Raw genomic sequence first — 26,468 nt, 5'->3', positions numbered from 1 at the left:
GGTGCCTCCTCACTGTTCCTCACATCCTTCTGCCATGACTTTGCACCATTCCAAATACTGCTTATATTTCAAATCAGTTTACATCCTGTCCCCTTATGGTTCCTTCCCTGAAAATCCCAGCCCACACTTCGAGTTGTTCTTTTTGGTCTTTATTAAAACTCACTGCTAATAGCACAACTTTAAATAGTTAATTCTATTGTGTATTCAAATAGTTTTGGCTGATGCCTGTAATCCCAGCACTTTGTGAGGCCCAGGCGAGCGGATCACCTGAGGTCAGGAGTTTGAGACCAGCCTGGCCAGCATGATGAAACCCCGTCTCTACTAAAAATACAAAATTTAGCTGGCCGTGGTGGCGAGCGCCTGTAATCCCAGCTACTGGGACACTGAGGCAGGAAAATCGCTTAAACCTGGGAAGTGGAGGTTGCAGTGAGCTGATATCGCACCACTGCACTCCAACCTCGGCATCAGAATGAGATTCCATCTCAAAAACAAACAAACAAAAAAATAGGCTGGGTGCAGTGGCTCACGCCTGTAATCCCAGCACTTTGGGAGGCCCAGGTGGGTGGATCACCTGAGGTCAGGAGTTTGAGACTAGCCGGGGCAACATAATGAAACCCCATCTCTACTAAAAATAGAAATTTAGCTGGCCATGGTGGTGAGCACCTGTAATCCCAGCTATTTGGGAGGCTGAGGCAGGAGAATCACTTGAACCTGGGAAGTGGAGGTTGCAGTGAGCTGAGATTGCACCACTGCACACCAGCCTGGGCAACAGAATGAGATTCCATCTCAAAAACAAAAAAAAAGTAGGCTGGGTGCAGTGGCTCACACCTGTAATCCCAGCACTTTGGGAGGCCCAGGTGGGCAGATCACCTGAGGTCAGGAGTTCAAGAGCAGCCTGACCAACACGGAGAAACCCCGTCTGTACTAAAGATACAAAATCAGCCAGGCATGGTGCCCATGCCTGTAATCCCAGCTACTTGGGAGGCTGAGGCGGGAGAATTACTTGAACCTGGGAGGCGGAGGTAGCAGTGAGCCGAGATTGTGCCACTGCACTCCAGCCTGGGTGACAGAGCAAAACTCTGTCTCAAAAAAAAAAAAAAATAAAAAATAAAAAAGAATTTAGATTTCATAAGTAAATCTCATTTCCCCAAATAACAAATCACTTTTAAGGGTTTGATCCATGTATATATTTATTCTGACAGGAACATGTGGATATGAAATGAGCACCAAATAAATGCAATTTAATTGGGAAACATCGGAAAATTATCTTCATTTTCCTTCTAATTGCTTATCTCTCAGCTATCAAATCTGCTATTGCTCCTATATTTCTTGCTTAATTTATAGAAACCCTATTCTGCCAGGCACCTGATTTAAAATTGTCAGAACCCTCTTATATTCCATCAATTCCCTCAGAACCAAAATGAATCTTTTCATCAAGTGCAATAGATTATGCTTCTGGTTTCTTTCTTCCATTTCCTCATGTCTAGTTCAGTCCTCTGTTCTCTTTCCTGGACATTATAACAACTTCGTAAGGTGTCTTCTTGTTGCTAATCTCTGGATTCTGTCTTACCCAGGGATCTTGTAGCAACATTATTTTAAAACACTACCTTGTTCAAAAACAGACATCTGTAGTGAGAAAAAACACCACATAAGGCACAGCCTTTGTCCTCAAGGACTTTAAATAACGTGGAGATAAACCTATACACAACTAACTGTAATCAAAGGTAGAGTTTAATAATAGTAACACTAGGATATAAGCAGAGTTCCATGGGAACACAGGAGAAGGACAGATAAGTGATTAAGTTGAGGTTTTATTCATTCAGTTTGCAAATATGTACTGACCATTTAGTGCTGGGTACTTTTAGGTGTTGGATATGCAATATTGAACAAACCAGACATGGATCATTCTTTGATTGGGTTTATGGTCTAGTGGTGGAGATACATGATTAACAGGTAAACCAAAATATTACATAACAACCACCTTCATTCAATTGTAGGCAAAGATTGGGGTGTCATAAAAGAGAGTAACAGAAAGGGCCCAGACTTTATGTGGTCATTTTGAAATAAAAAGGAACTTAGGTGGGAAGATGGGGAAAACATTCTAGGCAAATATCTTTGTCTTTTATTCCACTGAGAAAATACAAACCAAAAGTCATGAGTACTCTTCACTTCCCATCCCCATACCTTAAACATTACTGTTGAGACCAACTGATGAGAGGGACGGGAGGCAAGCAAGATGACGCAGACACAGGGCACCAGGGGGAAAGTCTGTTACTACCAGGATGGGGATGTTGGAAGTTACTCTTATAGACAAGGCCATCCAATGAAGCCTCACCAGATCTGCATGACTTATAATTTGCTGCCCAACTATGGTCTCCACTGAAAAATAGAAATCTGTCACCCTCACAAGCCCAGTACTGAGGAGATGACCAAGTACCACGGGGATGACTACATTAAATTCTTGCGCTCCATCCGTTCAGATTACATGTTCGAGCTCAGCAAGCAGATGCAGATTCAACATCGGCAAGGACTGTTCGGTATTAGATGGACTGTTTGAATTCTTACAGTTGTCTACTGGTGGCTCTGTGGCAAGTGCTGTGAAACTTAATAAGCAGCAGATAGACATCGCTGTGAACTGGGCTGGGGACCTGCACCATGCAAAGAAGCCTGAGGCATCTCTGGCTTCTGTTACATCAATGACATTGTCTTGGCCATCCTGGAACTGCTAACGTATCACCAGAGGGTGCTATATATTGACTTTGATATTCACCACGGCGATGGGATGGAAGAGGCCTTCTATACCACAGACTGGGTCTTGACTGTGTCTTCTCCTGAGTATGGAGAGAACTTTTCAGGAACTAGGGATCTACAGGATATTGGGGCTGGCAAAGGCAAGTATTATGCTGGTAACTACCTGTTCTGAGATGGGATTGATGACAAGTCCTATGAGGCCATTTCAAGCTGGTTGCGTTCAGAGTAATGGAGATGTTCCAGCCTAGTGCAGTGCTCTTACACTGTGGCTCAGATTCCTTATCTGGGGGCTGGTTAGGTTGCTTCCATCTGATCATCAAAGCACATGTCGTGCTTTGTCGTGGTGGCTGTCGTGGTGGCTCTCGTGGTGGCTCATGCCTGTTCTCAGCACTTTGGGAGGCCGAGGTGGGAGGCTCACTTGAGGTCAGGAGTTTGAGACCAGTCTGGCCAACATGGTGAATCCCCGCATCTACTAAAAATACAAAAATTAGTCAGGCATGATGGTGCACTTCTGTAATCCCAGCTATTCGGAAGGCTGAGTCATGAGAATCACTTGCACCCTAGAGGCGGAGGTTGCAGTGAGCCGAGATTGCGCCAGGGCACTCCAGCATGGGGAACTGAGTGAGACTCCATCTCAAAAAAAAGTGGCGGGGGGTCCATGCCAAGTGTGTGGGATTTGTCAAGAGCTTTAACCTGCCTATGCTGATGCTGGGAGGAGGTGGTTCATCATTTGTAATGTTGCCTAGTGCTGGACCTATTAGACAGGTGTGGCCCTGGATACAGAGATCCCTAATGAGCTTCCATACAGCGACTACTTGGAATAGTTTGGACCAGATTTCAAGGTTCACATCAGTCCTTTCAGTATGACTAACCAGAACACGAATAGTACTTGGAGAAGATAAACAGCGACTGTTTGAGAACCTCAGAATGCTGCCCCACACACCTGGGTCCAAATGCAGGTGATTCCACAGGATCCGTCCCTGAGGAGAGTGGCGATGAGAGTGAAGAAGACCCTGACAAATACATCTCGATCTGTTCCTCTGACAAACGAATTGCCTGTGAGGGAGAGTTCTCCGACTCTGATGAGGTGGGAGAGGGTGGCCACAAGAACTCTTCCAACTTCAAAAAAGCCAAGAGAGTCAAAACTGGATGAAAAAGAGAAAGACCTAGATGAGAAGAACGAAGTCACAGAAGAGGAGAAAATAAAGGAGGAGAAGCCAGAAGCCAAAGGGGTCAAGGAGGAGGTCAGGTTGGCCTGAAAAGACCTCTCCAGCTCTGGCTTCTTGCCAAGTCCCCCGCCTTTCTCCACCAACACCTCAGATTTTATACTTCTATTTCTCTGTGTATTTATAGGAAAATTTATTAAATATAAATCCCAGAAACTAGACAGAAACCAAGGCCCTGAGCCCAGGGCAGCTATGCTGGGTGAACTCTTCTAGGAGCTGCCTTGCCACTCATCCTTCCATCCTTCCCCAGTTCTTAACTTTGAGCCATAAAGAGTACCAGATCTGGGTGAAAGGGATACTTTTATGCAACCATAAGACAAAATCCTGAAATGCCAAATGCCTGCTTAGTAGCTTTGGAGAGGTGCCCTTACTGAACATTCTAGAAGGGATGGCCAGATCTTCAAGGGTCTCCTGTTCTTTTCAGGCTCCTAATGTAACATCAGCCATTTTTAGATTGACTCTGTTCTCATACCTTCCCAGTGGCTTCAAGTGAGCCGAGAAACTGACACTGCGTGCCCTTTGTCTTCCTCTAATTCTGCAGGTGGAGGTTGGTGGTCTAGTTTCCTTTTTGAGATACTGTTTTCATTTTTGAGACTCTTTGTAATAAAATGGTATGTTTCTATACAAAAAAAATTAACTGTTTAGACCCCATGTCTCCCCACTGCCTGTCATAGTGGAAAGATGTCTTTTCTCTTGTTGAAAACTTTACTCATCTGTTTGCTGGATTTGGTTATCTATCTTCCTTTTCAGTATCTCACCCCTTCAGAAAGGCTCTCTCTTCTGTAACCAACTGAACCTTGTCTCTACTGACTCCTTTTCCTCAGCTTTTATACATACTTGAATCTCCTCCACTAAAAAAGACATCCTTCAACCTGGTAATCCCCTTTCAGTGCTGCCATCTTGCTCCTCCTTTGTAGTGAGCCGTTTTGAAGAGTATCTACATTTAAACCATCACCCATTCCTCACCAATCCATTTACCTTCTGGTTCCTAATGCCACCACTCCACTGAAACTTCCCCCAGCAAAGTCCCCCATCTCTATTGCTAAACACACGGGTTACTTATTTAGGTGTCACCTTATTTGACCATTTGGCCATATTTGACAGGACAGCAGTTTCTCCTCTTCAAAGAACTCTTTCGTTGCCTTCCATGTCACGCTCTGCGGGTTTTTCTTTTTGGATTCCTTTTCTTTCTAACCTTTAAGTACTAGTGTTCCTTGAGGCTGCACTCTGAGACCTCTTCTATTTATTCTTAACACTATTCATTCTTCCTGGAGAATCCCACCCACCCCACAGCTTTTATACAGCATCATCTGTAGGCTAACGATTCCTGAGTCGCAATCCCTAGCCCAGATTTCTCTTGAGCCTCAGAGTAAAGTATCAGAGTATTTACAGTACATGTTTATTGAGATATCCCATAGTGCCTCAAACTCAGCTTAAGCTGTCTAAAACCGAGCTCCATCTTTCTCCATCCGTTCTTCCCTCTGTGCGTTTGATATCTCAGTGAATGATACCAACCTCTCCATTCAGTTGTCTGAATAAGAAATTTGGGCATTGTCTTCAATTTCTTCTTCTTTTCATCTCTCCCCCATATCCAGTCATGTAGATATATGGATAGCCATCCTTCATAATCATGAATTGTGATTATGAAGTTCCATAAAACTGCATAAATCATTAAGTTTTGTTCATTTTTACCTGCAAAATATTGAAAATGTCTTTTGTTTCCCTATTGCCACTGTGTACCTTTAAATTGGGGTGTCATCATCTCTCTCCTAGATTTAGCTGGAGCCTCTTACATGATTTATATGCCTCTAATCTTGAACCCCTCTAACTCACTCCCTATGTACTGGCCAGAGACACTTTTCAAAATCATACCATTGAGAGATAACCATTACATGCTGGTTTTGCCTGAGGGCCTCTTTACACCTGCATTTTCTCTCCTGGTTCTTTGTCTTCCTTCCACTTCCTTTTTGCGTGATTAACCCGTATTTATTCTACCTGAATCTAACTTTTTACTTACTTAGTATTCTACTATTTATTAATCTTATTCCACTTGTTATTATTTTCAAACTTGTAATCTTAAATTTGAGAACATCAATAAGGACTTAAATCGATTTGAGGAACTAGAAGTATTTTGTGTCTAGCTCATGTTTGTTATTTTTCTTTTTTTTCTTTCTCATTCATTATGATAACAACAAATGTCCAAAGAACTCCCATTAAAAAGTAATGTGTTAATAAAAGGACAGTCAGATTCCTTTGTTTGTACTGATACGTGTGTGGAGGGGTAGGATTTGTTATGGATTTACTTTATATATGCTTAAAGACTTTTAAGCATCAGCTGAGCTACTACTTCCGTATGCCTTCCTTACTTCCTCTGCTTGTGCAGCTGTAGAATTGAATCAATAAAGGTGTCGAGTAGACGGCTGGATTGGAGCTTGATCAGTGTGGGAGGAACTGTGTGTACTGTATAACTGTCCTTAAGTAGTTCAATATGTTCTCTGAGGGTTTTCTATGTATTCACCTTCCAACCTAGGAAATTCTGCCAACAACAAAATTTTATTTCTACAGATGCTGGTGCCTGACTCTTGCTCAGGCTTCTGTCAGACATAATGTTTGAGAGGGGAGAGGGAAGGAACAGGAAAGGCCTTAGTATTTTGAGAAATTGTGTGGCAACTTTTGCATCTCTGCTTTGCCCGTTTTTTTTTTCCTCCTGATGTTCACCCACCCCAACACTTTTCCCTTATTGATGAATATCACTAAAGACACATGGTAGAATTATTTGTAGTAGGTCTCTAGTTTTATTTAAAGTAGTTGAATAAGGCACTTAAATTACCATTGCCCGAAGTGGTGAAAAGAAATCAAGTTAGTGATAATTTTTTAAGAGTTACATGTCTGCATAATAGTGTTTTTTAAATATATGAATTCTCTAGAAAGTTTAATTTAAAAATGTATCATGTGGCTGGGCATGGTGGCTCATGCCTATAATCCCAGCACTTTGGGAAGCTGAGGCAAGCAGATCACTTGAGCCCAGGAGTTCCAGGCTGAGCAATATAGTGAGACTCTGTCTTTAAAAAAAAAAAAAAAAATCATGGGATGATGACCTGGAAAATCCTCCAATTCCGCACAGCAATACTGTTAGAGATTTCGGTTATTAGAGATCTGCCCTGGATTTCTTATTTTCTAGTGATTAGCTTTAGGTAGATATTAATAAATGAGGAGAAGGTACCTGGGCAGTCAAGAAATTAGCCTTCAAAAGGTATATATATGGGAAGTTATTTTTCTAATTAGTGGAATATTGGCAAGTAAAGTTTAAAGATAGAGAACGTACTTTATAGGACTTGGAAAAAGCAATTAATATATCAGCACCTAGAATGAAAACCTAAAATTCTGTAGTAATAAAAAGTGAACAATCTTTCTAAATTAATACAAAATTATTCAAATAAGTTTCTTCCAGTTCCCCATTGCCTGACCATGAGTATAGTAAATTCTCTACTAGATTGCTTTTTTTTTTGGTGGTGGTGGTAGTGGTGGTAAAAAACACCTTACATATATTTACCCTCTTAACAACTTATAAGTGTGTATTACAGTGTCATTAACTATGTGTACATTGTTGTACAACAGATCTCCAGAACTTTTTCATCTTGTGTGACTAAAACTCTGTACTCGTTAAACAAATCCCCATTTCCCCCTCATCAGCCCCAGCAATCACCATTCTGTTATACTTTTTGTTTCTGTGAGCTTAACTACTTTAGATAATCCGTGTAAGTAGAATCATGCAGTATTTGTCTTTCTGTGATTGGCTTATTTCACTTAGCATAATGTCCTCAAGGTTCATCCATGTTGTAACATGTAACAAGATTTTTTTTAAGTCTGAATAATATTTCTTTGTATTTATGTACCACATTTTCTTTATCTATTCATTTGTCAATGTACATTTAGGTTACTTCCACATCTTGGCTTTTGTGACTAATGTTGCAGTGCATATAAGTTTCTGAATATCTCTTTGATATTCTGCTTTCGTTTTTTTTGGGTAAATACCCAGAAGTGGGATTACTGGATCATATGGTAGTTCTATTTTTAATTTTTTGAGGAACCTCTGTACTGTTTTCCGTAGCAGCTGCACCATTTTACATTTCTGCCAGCAGTTCACAGGGGTTTCAGTTTCTCCACATGCTCACCAACACTTGTTGTTTCCTGTTTTTTTGACAGTGGCCATCCTAATGAGTATAGTGGCCATCCTAATGAGTATAAGGTGATAGCTCACTATGGTTTTGAGTTCCCTGATGACTGATGATGTTGAGTATCTTTTCACACAGCAAGCATGCTTTTTGACCACTTACGTATCTTTTTTGGAGAAATATCTATTAATTACTTCGCCCATTTTTATTGAGGTTATTTGTTTTTATGTTATTGAGTTGCAGGCATTCTTTACATATTCTGAATATTTACTCCTTATCCAGTATATGTTTTGCCAATATTTTTCCCATTCTCTAGCTTGCCCCCTACAAGGTTGCCTTTTAACAGCCCAGGACTGTCTGTTATTGTCACAGCCTTACCTTAAATCTGACTCTGGTATTTCACATCAACCCCAGCTTGATTCTTACCTAATTCCTAACTCTAGACTTAAATTTTGACTGCCTTCCCTTTCCACATTGTTTTAGCTATCTTTATTGATAGCTTTACTGCTAACCCTGATTTTCATTCCCCATGACCTCTTCTTTGCTAATATTTTAATAAGTGATGATTTTAAAATAAGGCATATGTTTGGCATAAACCAGGAAAAAATTATAATCTCCATATTAATCTTAAATGTAAAAATTTAAAGCAGAAGTTAAAATCTGCTTTATAAGAAGTAAGTTCTTATGTTAAAATAACCAAATTTGAAAATATTCCCTTTGAAGGAATAAGAGAGGCATGGTATTTTGAATCAATACATTTGGTGAGTGTGTAGGAAGACAGTCATAGTTGTTGTGTGTGTCCCAAAGTCTTACACCTCTTTTTGGCCCACTAATCAAACTAGAAATGTCACATGGAACTTGTTGAGTGAACCAGTAATTTTACATTTGTTAAAATAGAGTTATAGTAAGTGGCTGAATGTTCTGATTGACCACACATAATGTAGAGTTTATTTCCTAGCAAATAATGAAAGATCGATGGATGAATGTTGGTCATGAAGAAGAAGAACTAAAGCCATATACTGAGCCTGATCCAGATTTCAATGACACAAAAAGAATAGGTAAGTATTTAAACATGGTAAGAAGTACTGTCCCTAGGCAGCAAGTAGGAGTTCTTTAGTGTACCAAAATAGTGTTTAAAAGTATAAATAGGAAGCAATTTTTATTTGAAAAATACTTGCATTATCATTTTAATGGTAATACACTAAAAATTATACATTTCAAGTTCTCTAATTTGTTCTCATATATATTATGGTCTAATTCAATGTTTGACAATGATGATATAAAACTTTTTTTTTTTTTTTTTTTTTTTTTTTTGAGACGGAGTCTCGCTCTGTCGCCCAGGCTGGAGTGCAGTGGCGCAATCTCGGCTCACTGCAAGCTCCGCCTCCCGGGTTCACACCATTCTCCTACCTCAGCCTCCCGAGTAGCTGGGACTACAGGCGCCCGCCACTGCGCCCGGCTAATTTTTTTCTATTTTTTAGTAGAGACAGGGTTTCACCATGGTCTCGATCTCCTGACCTTGTGATCCGCCCGCCTCGGCCTCCCAAAGTGCTGGGATTACAGGCGTGAGCCACCGCGCCCGGCCGATGATATAAAACTTAATGTAAATAAATTGAATTCTTTACTTTCAATTATGCCCAGCAGGAGGAATGGCTGATATGACTATCAGTACTTATCAGACTGATAAGTATCAGCGAACATAGCATGTATTTTAACCAAAGATATAGAGGCACTGAATTAAGAGTTGAACACTTTGGCTCTCCCTTTCTTTTTCTACTGTCTTAGCAATGTTTATTCTCCCTCGTCACTCGTCCTGCTACTGCCCATACCCAGCCAGAGCTGTCCTTCTAACTTGTTCTTTTCATTTCGCAGTCCCTTCCCAAAGCCATCATTTAGTCTCAACTGAGTCATCTCAACTGTGTTCCTATTTGACTTGAGGGCAGAGTGGCAGGGGAGAGCATTTTAGGGTATTAGGAACCTGATCAGAAAAACCATGAAAATTCAGATCTCTCAAAGAAGAGTCACCCTACTGCAAATCAGAAAGCAGAAATTGTTAAGAGACGAAAGAAACCACTGCACGAGTAGCTGAGGATGAGTTGAGAGAAAGAGAATTTTGCATGTAACAAAGACTGACATGGTCTTAGACTGGACAAAGAAAGTTAGCTCAGGAATGTATGAGGCAATGAGAAATTAAGTGGGCCCATTAATATATTACCTATGATGTAGATAATTTCTGCATGTAAAAGTATCATTGTACAATATCTGTGAAAATATGGTATCCATAGGTTAATAGTCCAGAAGTTTTTTAAACTACACTAAATTTTCATGACTAAGTTTTCATATTCAAAGTTGGCAGACTTGCCCATGTTTGTTGATTTGTTTATGAAAATAAAACCATTTTCAGAAAATTTCTCTTTTTTAAATTTCTAGACATTATGGTCACCATGGGCTTTGCACGAGATGAAATAAATGATGCCTTAATAAATCAGAAGTATGATGAAGTTATGGCGACTTATATTCTTCTAGGTAGAAAACCACCTGAAGTAAGTTTTTCACCTTTTCAAATTACTGTGAATTATTTTTTGAGCTTATATATTAGTAAATATATTCTTTGTGGAATCAAAAATAATATAAAGATCCTACTCTAACATTCTTATTTATTGAAACTCAAAAATCACGATGTTAAATTATAAACTGGTTTTATTTCTGGGTACCAAGAGAGATTTTATGAAAGAATAGGCCTACTGTCTTTCTTAGCTCCAGGAGCCACCATTCACAGCCTGGCCTTTGAGAATGGCCTCCCCCATAGCTTGTGCATCCAAATGTAACAGTCCCACCAAAGGTAATATGGTTATTCCAGGTGTGCAGAAAAGACAATGACTGAAACGTGAGGAAGTGATAGCATTTAAAATAAAATGTATGTCTTAAAGGATTGTTAAAAGAGGTAACTCCAGGAAAGGTTATGTAATGACATTTTGCCTTATAAAGTGTCAAGTGACTGATGCTTTCAGTTGGGAATTCTCAAGGCCAGGAGAACTATAATAAGGAGATATACTCAGAAAATAACTGTATACAAATGGTGAACTATGTTAGTCAGTTTTGCATTGCTATAAAGAAGTACCTGAGACTGGGTAATTTATAAAGAAAAGCAGCTTATTTGACTCACAGTACTGCAGGCTCTACACAAAGCATAGTGTTGGCATCTGCTTCTGATAAGAGCCTCAGGAAGCTTACAGACATGATGGAAGGTGAGGGGGAGCCAGCATGTCACATGGCAAGAGGGAGCAGGTGAGAGGTGGGGGAGGTGCCACGCTCTTTTAAATAACCAGATCTAGGGTGAACACATAGAGGGAGAGCTTGTTACCATGAGGACAGCACCAGGCTATTCATGAAGGGTCCACCTTCTTGACTCACATACCTCCCTCTAGGCCCACTCCAACATTGGAGGTCACACTTCAACATGAGATTTGGAGGGGACAGAGCATCCAAACCGTATCATGAAGCATAAAAGCAAATGATTCTTTAGCAAAACAAATATAAAGGCTATACATGGAGAGTCCAGAACAGATTGCAGGACATTAACAATTTATTGGAAATTAGACATCTGTGGGAGGTATTTTAGAGACAAAAAGCTGAAATTATTTATAATTCCGTAGTAACTGTTAATGGAGCAGTGCATTCCAGCTGGCATATATTGAACCTTTATTGTACCAGAAACGATTCTGGGTACTGTGAATAGAAAGACGAGAAAGTCTCTGCTCTCAAGGAGCCCTTAGTCTAGAGGTGAGGCGAGCAGTTAATAGTATGGTACAGTATGTGTTCTGATTTTGGGGATGCACAGCATACTCTGGGAGCATATAGGTGGACATGTACCTACAGTAGGCTAAGGTCAGACCCACCAAGGCAGGTCTGTGTGACATGTAAGAAGTAGAATTAACAGTAGTACTTGGGGACCAGTTAGAAATAAGAGATAAGAGCCCATGAGATTTCCAATATGGATGACTGTGTAAGCACATTTGCCAAGATAGGAAAGGTACAGATTTCAGGGGGAAGATAAGAAGTTCAATTTGGGATGGTTAAATTTGAGATTCTGTTGGATGGAGCTGTCTATTAGGCATTTGGATATATAGATCTGAATTAGGGGGAGAGATTTGAATAACAGATTTGGAGTCTTCATTAGAGGGGAACACATTGCACATAGTAATGTGCCAGGGACTGTTCTAAGGACTTTACAAATATTAATTAATCTAATCCTCCCAGTGAACCTACCAGGTGGGTACTATTATAATGGAAGAGAATCTTTAGTGGAGACATTAACAGCTAGAGATGTGGTATCAAAGAAGCCAAGTCAAGAGAATTTTAAGTGGGAAATAGTACAAATGGTTATTTCTAAAGGCTTTGAACTGTTTCTACTTAGATTTTAAAGTACACTCCTGAGGTCTTTAATTTTCCTGTTAATTTAAATATGAAAGAAGCTGTAATTTTATAAGTATATAACCGTACCATGCATGAATTTAAATGAAGTGTGAATTGTATCAAATATAAATGGATGAGGCTACTGGTAAGTAGTAAGAGCCTGAACTTTGGAGCCAGCTTCACTGGATCTGAGTCCCCCCTGCCCTGTCCCAGCACAACCACTAACTGTGCAACTAAGGCAATTAATTTTCTGTGCCTCAGTTTTCTTATCTATAAAATGAGGGCAATAATAGTGCTTATCTTTTAGGATCATTGAAAGTGTTAAATGAATGAGCACTTATAAACTCGGAACAGTTTCTAGTGGATTATTATGGGCTTACAAACTCGGAACAGTTTCTAGCGGATTATTATGTGCTCTGCATTAGTTGTTTATCATCATCAGTATTACTCTGTGATTTATCACTAGTATTATCTGTATATGAATTTAGATTTCCTATTGGGATGCCAGTGATTCCATCAAAAGTTTGCTGGCAGCAAACAACTTGTATGTTACAGAGAGAGGGATAGTGTGTCAACCCGCAGTTTACCATGCTGAGTTCTAAGTAGATACGGTTTCCTGATCAGAAACAGTAAACTATATATATTTTTTTTTTTGCAAATGTGGAGAAAACAAAACAAACAAATCTATGTGTATGTTTATATGCATACATATGGGTATATACATGTGTGTATATTTAAAATTTTAGATTTTATTTTAAGTTTGAATCTCAATAATGCCCCTTAACTTTTTTAACCTCAGGTTTTCCATCTGTAAAGTGTAGGTTAATACATCATAGGTTTGTTGTGATGATTAAATAAAGTAACATATAGAAAGAGCTTAGCACAGTGCCTAGTCTATAATAACCATTCAATAATTGGTAACTGTTCTTTGGTATTTTGACTAAACTAAGGATTTGTACAAGATAATAGAAGATTATGAGTAGTCACTAAAGCATATTCTATCCAGTTCACTCCTTTTCCTGCTTGCCAACTTAAAGTTCTAGGCCCAATACTGCACTGTTTTTTCAGTTTGGATTACTTCTTATATAGCTTTAAATCATTTAGAAAATCAAAAGTGCAGTATTTGTGCAAACTTTTTTTTTTTTTGCTTTAAAATCCTTGTGGTTTTTCTTCTTATAGTTTGAAGGTGGTGAATCATTATCCAGTGGAAACTTGTGTCAGAGGTCCCGGCCCAGTAGTGACTTAAACAACAGCACTCTTCAGTCCCCTGCTCACCTGAAGGTTCAGAGAAGTATCTCAGCAAATCAGAAGCAGCGGCGTTTCAGTGATCATGGTAGGGGAAAAAGTCAAATAAGTGAAACAACACACGGGTTCTACCTAAACTTGTATTTTTAAAGCATTGTACATTCACGTCTCTATGTACTTGTGTCATCTAGTTCTCACAGACTTATATTACTGAATTATAAATATAATCCCTTTTACAGGGACTGACCTGATTTTTGAAATCACAATTTAATCTTCGTTCAGAGTTTAAAGCATGCAAATGTGGATAATTTTAATAGAGTTTTTGTTTGTGAGCAGAAAATAAATCAGTTGTTTTTCAGCTCGTTATGCTATTTTTTTTTTTTTTTTAATTATAGTTGGTCCATCCATTCCTCCTGCTGTATCATATACCAAAAGAGCTCAGGCTAACAGTGTGGAAAGTGAACAGAAAGAAGAGTGGGACAAAGATGTGGCTCGAAAACTTGGCAGCACAACAGTTGGATCAAAAAGCGAGATGACTGCAAGCCCTCTTGTAGGGCCAGAGAGGAAAAAATCTTCAACTATTCCAAGTGTGAGTAAATACTCTGGTATATTGCAATTTATTGTAATAACTTGTTTCAGGGTTATGTGTAAAATTTTTATCTTTCATTTTTTTAATGATTGAAAATTTTAAAGGGAATTATACTTTAAAGAACATATAAAGGCCGGGCGCGGTGGCTCAAGCCTGTAATCCCAGCACTTTGGGAGGCCGAGACGGGCAGATCACGAGGTCAGGAGATCGAGACCATCCTGGCTAACCCGGTGAAACCCCGTCTCTACTAAAAAAATACAAAAAACTAGCCGGGCGAGGTGGCGGGCGCCTGTAGTCCCAGCTACTCGGGAGGCTGAGGCAGGAGAATGGCGTGAACCCGGGAGGCGGAGCTTGCAGTGAGCCGAGATCCGGCCACTGCACTCCAGCCTGGGCGACAGAGCGAGACTCTGTCTCAAGAAAAAAAAAAAAAAAAAAAAAAGAACATATAAAAGGGACCACACTTCTCATAAATGCAAGTTAAAAACAACAAAAAAGAATTCATTTTTGCATGTATAACACTTAACACAAAATGGTACATTAAACTTTCCCGCTTCATTTTCCTTTTTATAATGTTTATTTAATATCATATTGGCACATTTCATTTTTATTTACAAATAAGCCGTTTAATGAAGGCAGACTCAGGTAATAATTTATAAAGTTGCTTCACATTATTCACTTAAAAACAGCAAACCATAGAAATTATATAATGGGAACTAGAAGAGGTTTGAAATGTTCTCCCATAAGGCAGCAGGGAAGAATAGAGAGAGAACATATAAAAGAAAACTAAGATATATGAAAGGTAGAAATAGAATTGGTAACATTCAGATAATAGGTGTTTTGAAAGGAAAGGGAGCAAAATGAAGGAAGAGAAATAGTTAAAGAAATAATAACAAAAAATAAAGAGGGAAGATTTCATTTTGAAAGGACCCAGAGTCGCAAATAGAAGCCAGAAAGAAAATCTATTCCTGGACTCTGGAAGTGGAATTTATAGATACCGAAAACAAGGTGAAGAATATTTTAAAGATTCCAGAGTCAGAGCGAAGAAAACCTTAAAACAAACAAGATTCTGTAGTCCCAGCTACTCAGGAGGCTGAGTCAGGAGAATAGCATGAACCTGGGAGGTGGAGCTTGCAGTGAGCTGAGATCATGCCACTGCACTCCAGCCTGGGCAATAGAGCGCGACTCCGTTTCAAAAAAAAAAAAAAAAAAAACAAGGAACAAGATTCAGATTGACCTTAGGTTTCTCAACAGCAACATGGATACAGTAAAGTAAAGGGGAAAATATTTTTAAACTATTGAAAGAAAAGCACATTGAGCCTAGAAATTTTATCTAGCCGTGTTGACATTTAAATATGAAGGTACAAAAACCATGCATGTTCTTTGGCATAAAATGTCTCAACTGTTTGACTACACAGTGACCATTTGAAAACACGTTAGTTGGAGGACGTATTCTTACAGGAAGAGAAATGAATCTAGAATGTTGCTGTAAAATATATAGGAGTTGAAAGTAATCAACTCACTGAAGTATTGTATGTAGTAACATAAGCAAAAAGAGGAAAATAATGAAAATTCAGAATCAAAACTCTGGATAGTATCCAGGGCATAAGGATAGACATGGAGATAACTACTTTAAGAATTGATGGATATAACCGCTTAGCTTCCACCTGATCTGTTTAGAAATGATTGAACTATAATGGGACTTATATTTGCCTTAGACGACAGTTTCCAGTGTAATCACCCTGCATAGCAGAAAGAAATAATTGGTCCTGTACTTTCTACCACTTAATATTAACCTGTCATTTGACTGAACTGAGTGTTACTTTCCCATGAACATACTCAGCTTTGTCTATCTCCATGCCTGTCTTTATGTAGTGCCCTTGCCTAAACATTCCCATTACATTATGAAAATTCCATTTCCATAGATCATTTCAAGTCTTGTCTCCTGGATAGAATCTTTTATGGCCGAATACTCCAAAACTCATCAGCTTTTTCAATTGCTTATCCTGTCATTTAGCTCTTAGCTGTTTATATGCTGTCTTGTTTCATTCACTGTTATTTTCCCATGTAAACCTTATCTCCCCAAATTTATAATCTGTTGTATATTGACACAGTAGCTTTCTCAGAGTCATTAGTGCTGAAGCATGTAGTGTGTACTCAAAGCATATTTATTAAAGAAGGCATAAAAATTAAGGGATTAGTTTAAATTCAAATTAATTATGCCATACTTATTTATCGTTTTTTTAAAAAACATAAGCTAAAAGATTTTGATAGAGAAATTCTGTTCTTAGCCACATAATACTATAATATATTGTTATTTACTGTTTTAATTTTGGTAGTTTGAGAAACCAAAGTAATGTGTTTTGTTTAATTTTAGCATTTCAGGAGTTTCTAAAGTAAAATTGATCATCTCTTCTTCCCTATCCATTTCCTTTTAGTCTGAACTCCTAATATAACTAGTGCTAATCGTTTAGAATGAATTCTTCTATAGATTTTCCTTCGTTAAAGAAAACAGACCAGGTGCAGTGGCTCATGACTATAATCCCAGCACTTTGGTAGGCTGTGGAGGATGGCTTGCTTGAGACCAGGAGTTTGAGACCAGCCTGGGTAACCTAGTGCAACTTGATTTCTACAAAGTATTTTTAAATTAGCCTGGTGTAGTATTGCATGCCTGTAGTTCCAGCTACTTGGAAGGCTGAGGAGGGAGGATGACTTGAGCCCTGGAGTTTGAGGCTGCAGTGAGCTATGAGCTATGGTTGTACCACTGTGCTCTAGCCTGGATGACAGAGTGACAGACCCTGTCAAAAAAATAAAAATAAATAAGTGAATGAATATGTACATAGAGAATTATTTTATTTTACTTTTTCATAAAAATGAAATCATACTATGTAACATTTTAATTTTTTTCACTTATAATAGTTTGGGGATCCTTCTAGATCAGAACATCAAGATCTTTTTAATAGATGCATATTATTTCATTAGTATTAACAGATAGATATATCATAATTTATTCAACCTTTCTTTTGGTGCAGTGTTCACAGTTTTTCATTTCTCCAGAGTACACATCCTTATACATTTATGTTATTGGTATACTTCTTATAGAGACATTCTCAAAAGTTCCATCTCTAGGTCTATGTGAGAACACTTCTTTTTAACCTCAGCCGCAGAGGCAGGCTCCTCATGCTCCTCAGTCCATGACACAGTCGCCCTTGGTCTGTGCAGCCCCATCCCCACTCCCACTCACCTCACCTAAAGCCTCGGCTCTGATGTGTCTTAGTGTACTTGACTATGTGTATATCCTTGGAATATATACATTTAAATTTTTAACAAATGCTACCAAAGTAATTTTCCAAATGGTTGGGGTAATTTAGAGAGTAGTTATTTCTCCACAAACTCATCAAAGATTGATATTATCATTTTTGCCAATCTGAAGGGCAAAAAGAAAAAAAAGGTATCCATTTGTTTTCAGTTTGCATTTTCTTGTCTATTGGTGACATTGATGGTGTGGCTCACAAAACCTAAAATGTTGACTATATGACTCTACAGGAAAAGTTTGCTAATCACTGCTTTAAAGCCAAAATACACAGCTGTAATACCTTTTCTCTTGAGGTAATTTTTAGAAAGTACTTCAGCATTTACAATTCAAGCCCTGTAATAATGTAAAATATTGCCTGAACAAATGAACATTTTTAGCAGTGTCAGTAGAATAGAATGTAATGGAAAATATTAAATCTATTCAAATGGCATGAAATGGTCCCTTCCTTTCAGATGGAAAAAGAAATAGTGCCCATAACATGCATAGGTAATTAATAGGTGATAGTACATTTAATGTTTATAAAATCAGAATTTTCTTAGTCAATAGTAAAAGCTCTTGTTGTAAGTATGATTCTATTGACAGTATTATTTAATATTAGTTTAGTATCTTGACTCAAGGATGATACTGGCAGATGATCTTTAAAATTGACATTGAAATTTAAAGTTAATAGACAGCATGGGGAGAGTTTTGAGTTAAATAGTTAAATAGAATAATGGTTGGATAAATGTTTTGGTTAATTATCTGAGTCATCTGTTTTATTGTTCATCACCCACAACCATCACAGACTAGAAATGAAAGGAGTCTCTCTTAGTTCATTTGTGTTGCTATAACAGAATGCCACATAATGGATACTTTATAAAGAAATTTCTTTCTCATAGCTCTGGAGGCTGGGTAGTTCAATATCAAGATGCCAACTTTTGGTAAGGGCAATCTTGCTGCATCACCCCATGACATAAAGCAAGGTCAAGAGAGCACACGCAAGAAAATAAGAGGGGGCCAAATATGCTTTTTATAACAAAGCCACTCTCGAGATAACTAACCCACTTACACAAGAATTCATTTGTGAGACCAGAGCCTAATCACCTCTTATCAAGCCACACCTCCCAACACTTTTGCATTGGGGATCAAGTTTCTAACACAGGAACTTCAGGAGACACATTCAAACTGTAGCAGAGTATTACTATTTGTAAGTAAGGTGCAGGAAAAACAAACTTTATGTTTTCCTTCTAGAAATTCCCATCCAAAAGTTACATGTGGGAATATAGGGAAAACCCTCGACTAGCCTAGAAACTTGGGAGCTAAGTGTTGAGTTTTGAAGACACAAATATGTTGTGCTGTTTTTGAATCAAGAAAACAATAAAACTTGTAAAGGTGTTTTCCATATTATCTATCACATGTATGAGCAGTACAAAATATAAAATGATGTAAACCACTATGATATGAATCTTAGTGCCCCCCGCATCCTCTGCCAAAATTTATATGTTAAAATTCTAACCCTAAAGGTGGTAGTATTAGAAGATGGGGCCTTTAGGAGATGATTAGGTCATGAGGGCCCTCACGAATGGGATTAGTGCCCTTATAAAAGAGGCCCAAGGGAGCTTGTTCTACCCTTCTACCATGTGAAATCACAACAAAAAGATGGCCATCTAGGAAGCAGGCCTTCACATGGTGAGTATCTCCGCACCTTGATCTTAATCTCACAGCCTCAAGAACTGTGAGAAATACATTTCTGTGGTTTATAAGCCAGCCAGTTTATGATATTTTGTTATAGCAGCCCAAACAGACTAAGACATTAACTCTAAGAAAAATATTAATCCATTTTTTTACAAAGTAAGGGGAAGAAGGAAGGGCCAAAGATGGCTGAGTAGAAACAATGCCTGTCTAAAGCTCCCACCGAGAGGAACGCAAAAGGCAAGTGATTTCTGCCCTTCCAGCTGAGGTACCCATGTTCTTTCATTAGAACTGACTAGGTGGTTGGTGTAACCCGTGAAGAGCAAGGAAAAGCTGTGGGGGCCAGGGATGGGCGGTTCATCCAGGAGCTGCACTGGGCCAAGAGAGGCAGTGAGGGAGTGTGCTGCCTGCCTGGGGCACTATGCTTTTCTCATGGATTTTTGCAACTCATGGATCGGGAGATTCCCTGTGAGCCTACACCACCAGGGCCTTGGGTCCCAAGCACAAAACTGAGCAGACCCATGGCAGCTGGTCCTGCCAGCAACCATTTGGGCAGGCACTGAGCTGCAGGAGTTTTTACATAATCTGGTGGCTCCCGAAACTCCAGAAAGGCAAGAGATCTGTCCACTCCCATGGAAAGGGGGCTGAAGCCAGGGAGCCAAGCAGCCTCACTCAGGGGGTCCCACTCCCATGGATCCCCGCAAACTAAGACCCACTGACTTGGAATCCCCGCTGGCCAGCACAGCAGCCTAGAGTCTGCCTAAGATGACCAAGTTCCCAGTGTTGGGGGCAACCACCATTACTGCAGCTCTAGTCAGTGATTTTCCCCTGCCAGTGTTAGGGAGGCTGCACGGTTTGGACTGGGCTGTGTTCCCCACAGCACAGCATAGCAGCTATGGCAGATCATTGCCAGACGGCTTCTTTAGGTGGGACCCAGATCCATCCTTCCTCACCAGGCAGGGCCTCCCTGCAGGAATCCCAGCAACTCCAGCCAGGGACTTACAGACAGAACTCTCATCTCCCCGAGACAGAGCACCTGTGGGGAGGGGCAGCTGTGATCTCAGGTTAAGCAGTCCTACCTGCTCACTGAAGAGTCTGGGCGTTCAGGATGAGGGGGATTCCCCGAGCACAGAGCACCAGCTCCACCAAGCAACCAGACTGCTTCCTTAAGGACATCTGTGATACTGTGCTTTTTGTCTGGGTGAGACCTCCCAAGCTGACAACTTATACTGGAGAGTTCCAGCTGGCGTCAGGTTGCCGCCCCTCTGGGACGAAGCTTCCGGAGAAAGGAGCAGACAGCAATCTGGCAAACGGGGTCTGGAGTAGACCCCCAGAAAACTGCAGCAGACCTGCAGAAGAGGGGCCTGAGTGTTAGAAGAAAAACAAACCAACAGAAAGCAATGACAGCTACATAAAAAAACCCACAAAAACCCCATCCAAAGGTCAACGGCCTCAAAGATCAAAGGTAGATAAATCCACCAAGATGAGGAAAAACCAACTTGAAAATGCTGAAAATCCCCAAAGAAGAATGTTTCTTCTCCTCCAAATGATTGCAACACCTCTCCAGCAAGGGAAGAGAACTGGCTGAAGCTAAGATGGATTAACTGACAGAAGTAGGCTTAGGAAAGTGGGTAATAATGAACTTTGCTGAGCTAAAGGATTATGTTCAAACCCAATGCAAAGAAGCTAAGAACTGTGACGAAAGATTACAGGAGCTGTTAACTAAAATAACCAGTTTAGAGAGGAACTTAATGAACTGATGGAGCCGAAAAACCTAGCACGAGAACTTCATGATGAAAATACAAGTAGCAATAGCTGAATAGACCAAGTGGAAGAGAGACTATCAGTTTGAAGACTATCTTAGTGAAATGAGGCAGGCAGTCAAGATTAGAGAAAAAAGGATGAATGAATGAACAAAACCTTCAAGAAACATGGGACTATGTAAAAAGACTGATTAGAGTACTTAAAAGAGATGGGGAGAATGGAACCAAGTTGGAAAACACACTTCAGGATATCATCCAGGAGAACTTCCCCAATCTAGCAAGACAGGCCAACATTCAGATTCAGAAAATACAGAGAACCCCAATAAGATACTCCACAAGATCAACCCCAAGACATAATCATCAGATTCTCCAAGGTCAAATGAAGGAAAAAATGTTAAGATCTACCAGAGAGAAAGGCCAGGTCACCTACAAAGGGAAGTCCATTAGACTAACAGCAGACCTCTCAGTGGAAACCCTGCAAGCCAAAAGAGATTGGGAGCCAATATTCAACATTCTTAAAGAAAAGAATTTCCAACCCAGAATTTCATATCTGGCCAAACTAAGCTTCAAAAATGAAGGAGAAGTAAAATCCTTTTCAGACAAGCACATGCTGAGGGATTTTGCCACCACCAGGCCTGCCTTGCAAGAGCTCCTGAAGGAAGTACTAAACATGGATAGGAAAATTTGTTACCAGCCATTACAAAAACACACTGAAGTACACAGACCAATGACACTATGAAGCAACTACATTAACAAGTCTGCAGAATTGGCCACCCAGCATTATGATGACAGGATCAAATTCACACATAACAATATTAACCCTAAATGTAAATGGGCTAAATACCCCAATTAAGACACAGAATGGCAAGCTGGGTAAAGACAAGATCCATCAGTGTGCTGTATTCAAGAGACATATCTCACTTGCAGAGACACACATAGGCTCAAAATAAAGGAATGGAGGAAACTTTACCAAGCAAATGGAAAGCAGAAAAAAGCAGGGGTTGCAACTCTAGTTTCTGACAAAATAGACTTTAAACCAACAAAGGTCAAAAAAGACAAAGAAGGGCATTACATAATGGTAAAAGGTTCAATTGAATATGAAGAGCTAACTATCCTAAATATATATGCACCCAATATAGGAGGACCCGGATTCATAAAACAAGTTCTTAAAGACCTACAAAGAGACTTAGACACACACACACACAATAATAGTGGAAGACTTTAATACCTCACTGCCAGTATTAGACAGATCATCGAGATGGAAAAGTAACAAGATATTCAGGACTTGAACTCAGCTCTGGACCAAGTGGACCTGATAGATCTCTACAGAACTCTCTACCCCAGAACAACAGAACATACATTTTTCTTGGTGACACATGGTATTTACTCTAAAATTGATCACATAATTGGAAGTAAAACACTCCTCAGCAAATGCAAAAGAACTGAAATCCTAACAGTCTCCCAGACCACAGCACAATCAAATTAGAACTCAGGATGAAGAAGCACACTCAAAACCACACAATTACGTGGAAATTGAACGACCTGCTCCTGAATGACTTCTGGGTAAATAATGAAATTAAGGCAGAAATCAAGAAATTCTTTGAAACTAGTGAGACCAAAAAGGCAACATACCAGAATTTCTGAGACACAGCTAAAGCAATGGTAAGAGGGACATTTATAGCACTAAATACCACATCGAAAAGCTAGAAAGATCTCAAATCAACACCGTAATGTCACAACTAAAAGAATTAAAGAACCAAGAGCAAACAAACCATGTTTGTTTGTATTTCTGTGGGGTCAATGGTGGCACCCTCCTTATCATTTGACTGTGTTTATTTAAATTTCTGGACACATATACCCTCCCAAGACTGAAAGGAAGAGCTTGAATCCCTGAACAGACCAATAACAAGTTCTTAAATTGAGGCAGTAATAAATCACCTACCAACCAAAAATAGCCCAGGACCAGATGGATTTACAGCTGAATTCTAACAGAGGTACAAAGAGGAACTGAAACCATTTCTTCTGAAACAATTACAAACAATTGAAAAGGAGGGTCTCCTCCCTGTCTCATTCTGTGAGGCCAACATCATCCTGATACCAAAACCTAGCAGAGATACAACAAAAAAGGAAAACTTCAGGTCAATATCCCTGATGAATATCGATTCAAAAATCCTCAACAAAATACTGGCAAACTGAATCCAGCAGCACATCAAAAAGCTTATCCACCATGATCAAGTTGGTTTCATCCCCAGGATGCAAGGCTGGTTCAACATACGTGAATCAATAAATGTAATTAGTCACAGAAACAGAACTAAAGACAAAAACCACATGATTATCTCCATAGACACAGAAAAGGCCTTCGATAAAATTCAACATCCCTTCATGTTAAAAATTCTCAATAAACTAGGTATTGAAGGAACATATTTTGAGTTCCTTAAAAATAGTAAGAGCCATATATGACAAACCCACAGCAAATATCATACTGAATGGGCAAAAGCTGGAAGCATTCCCCCTTGAAAATTGGTACAAGACAAGGATGCCTTCCCTCACCACTCGTTATTCAACATAGTATTGGAATTTCTGGCCAGGACAATCAGGCAAGAGAAAGAAGTAAAGAGCATTTAGATAGGAAGAGAGGAAGTCAAATTGTCTTTTTTGCAGATGACATGATCCTGTATCTAGAAAACCCTATCATCTCATCCCAATAGCTTCTAAAGCTTATAAGCAACTATAGCAAAGTCTCAGGATACAAAATCAATGTGCAGAAATCACAGGCATTCTTTTACACCAACAACAGGCAAGCAGAGAGCCAAATCATGAATGAACTCCATTTACAATTGCCACGAAGAAATAAAATACCTAGGAATACAGCTAGCAAAGGAAGGGGGGGAACTCTTCAAGGAGAACTGCAACCACTGCTCAAGAAAATCAGAGGACCAACGAAGATGGAAAAGCATTCCATGTTCATGGATAGGAAGAATCAATATTGTCAAAATGACTATACTGCCCAAGCAACTTATAAATTCAATGCTATTCTCATTAAACCACCATTGACATTCTTCACAGAATTAGAAAAAAAGTATTTTAAAATTCATATAGAACCAAAAAAGAGCTCATATAGCCAAGATAATCCTAAGCAAAAAGAACAAAGCCAGAGGCATCACGCTATCTGACTTCAAACCGTACTACAAGGCTGCAATAACCAAAACAGCATGGTATTGGTACAAAAACAGGCATGTAGACCAATGGAACAGAATAGAGAACTCAGAAATAAAACTGTGCATCTACAACTATCTCATCTTCAACAAAGTTGACCAAAACAAGCAATGGGGAAAGGAATCCCTATTTTAACAAATGGTGCTCAGAGAACTAGCTAGCCATATGCAGAAAATTGAAACTGGACCCTTCCCTTATACCTTATGCAAAAATTAACTCAAGATGGAGTAAAGACTTAAATATAAAACCCAGAACTATAAAAACCCTAGAAGAAAATCTAGGCCATACCACTCAGGACATAGGCATGGACAAAGATTGTGTGATGAAATCGCCAAAAGGAATTGCAACAAAAGCAAAAACTGACAAAGGGATCTAATTAAACTAAAGACCTTCTGCATAGCAAAATAAACTGTCGTCAGAGTGAACAGACAACCTACAGAATGGAAGAAAATCTTTGCAATCTATCCATCTGACAAAGGTCTAACATCCAGAATCTACAAGGAACTTAAGCAAATTTACAAGAAAAAAAGAACCCCATTAAAAAGTGGGCAAAGGACATAAACAGACATTTCTCAAAAGAAGACATACACATGGCCAACAAATGTGGAAAAAAAAGCTCACCATCACTAAATATTAGAAAAATGCAAATCAAAACCATAATGAGATACCATCTCATGCCAGTCAGAATGGTGATTATTAAAAAGTCAAGAAACGACAGATGCTGGCGAGGTTGCAGAGAAACAATTTTACACTGTTGGTGGGAATGTAAATTAGTTCAACCATTCTGGGAGACAGTGTGGTGATTCCTCAAAGATTTAGAACTGAAAATATCATTTGACCCAGCAATCCCATTATTAGGTATATACCCAAAGGAATATAAATCATTCTGTTATAAAGGTACATGCACATTTATGTTCACTGCAGCACTATTCACAATAGCAAAGACATTGAATCAACCCAAATGCCCATCAGTGATAGACTGGGTAAAGAAAATGTGGTACATATGCACCACAGACTACTATGCAGCCATAAAAAGGAATGAGATCACATCCTTTGCAGGAACATGGATGAAGCCAGAAGCCATTATCCTCAGCAGACTAATGCAGGAACAGAAAACCAAACACCACATGTTCTCACTTATAAGTGGGAACTGAACAATGAGAACACATGGACACAGAGAGGGGAACAACACACACTGGGGCCTTTCAGAGGAGAGCGGAGGTTGGGGGAGAGCATTAGGAAAAATAGCTATTGCATGCTGGACTTAATACCTAGGTGACAGGTTGATAGGTGCAGCAAACCACCATGTCACACATTTGCCTATGTAACAAACCTGTGCATCCTGAACATGTACCCTGGAACTTTAAAAGAAGATTTAAAATTTTTTTAAGAAAAACAAAAACAAAGAATAGCATTTAAAAAAATAAAATAAGGGGAAGAAGAGATTTATCTTAGGAAGACTCAAAAAGATTAAGAATGCTATAGTAAGTATAAAATACTGTATATAAACTTATGGTATAATTATGTAAAATATAATCACTTTACTGTGAAAGAACCCCCAAAAAGTTGTTTACATGGTTGGTTTCCACATTGAGGAAGTTACCAAACTAGACTGCAAGAGTCTGCAAGGGTAGTTTTCCACCTAGTTCCCAAATCCTCAGCAGAAAGAACCTTACCTGCTTAGTGATCACTAGATCTTTTTTATTTGAATTAGGAAGGTCAACTATAAAAGTTAGTTTTATATAAATGTATGACAAATGGAAACAGTAACACTGTGTTTCCATAACTTTTGCCTAATTCTATCTTAAATTTCCTTGGGGAAATACAACTGATGGTTGCCGTACCTGAATGTCACTGGCATTGAAGGGTCAAGGCAAGGGAGGTAGGGTGGGAGGAGCACAAATTCAGAGGCACAGCTTGGAAGGAGAGATCCCATTCACCATCAGCCTTTGAAAAGGAAAGAAATGTCATTGAGAATAGCCACAAACATTTTAGAGGCTTCCAGAAGATGTATGGTAGCATGATTTGACAAGGAATTAAGTTATTCATATGACAGTTTGGCCAAAATTATGAGATTATCAAAAGCAAATATTTTTATATTGG

The 26,468-nt window shown here is 39.2% G+C and overlaps 1 protein-coding gene and 1 pseudogene across 5 annotated transcripts in view; both read left to right on the top strand.

Moving 5' to 3' along the window:
- MARK1 (microtubule affinity regulating kinase 1) overlaps positions 1-26,468 on the top strand; it is a 142,799-nt gene that overhangs the window by 101,068 nt on the left and 15,263 nt on the right. For all 5 annotated transcript variants that reach the window (XM_007988395.3, XM_007988396.3, XM_007988393.3 and 2 more), the window contains exons 10-13: positions 9,111-9,210; positions 10,583-10,695; positions 13,748-13,901; positions 14,209-14,402. In XM_007988395.3, the coding sequence (XP_007986586.2) occupies positions 9,111-9,210; positions 10,583-10,695; positions 13,748-13,901; positions 14,209-14,402 (561 nt within the window). The remainder of the gene's footprint in view (positions 1-9,110; positions 9,211-10,582; positions 10,696-13,747; positions 13,902-14,208; positions 14,403-26,468) is intronic.
- On the top strand, positions 2,098-4,593 carry LOC103230058 (histone deacetylase 1-like; annotated as a pseudogene).

Source organism: Chlorocebus sabaeus, chromosome 25 (assembly GCF_047675955.1).
Source record: "Chlorocebus sabaeus isolate Y175 chromosome 25, mChlSab1.0.hap1, whole genome shotgun sequence".
Lineage (NCBI taxonomy): Eukaryota > Metazoa > Chordata > Mammalia > Primates > Cercopithecidae > Chlorocebus > Chlorocebus sabaeus.
This window is presented reverse-complemented; position numbering and strand designations above follow the sequence as displayed.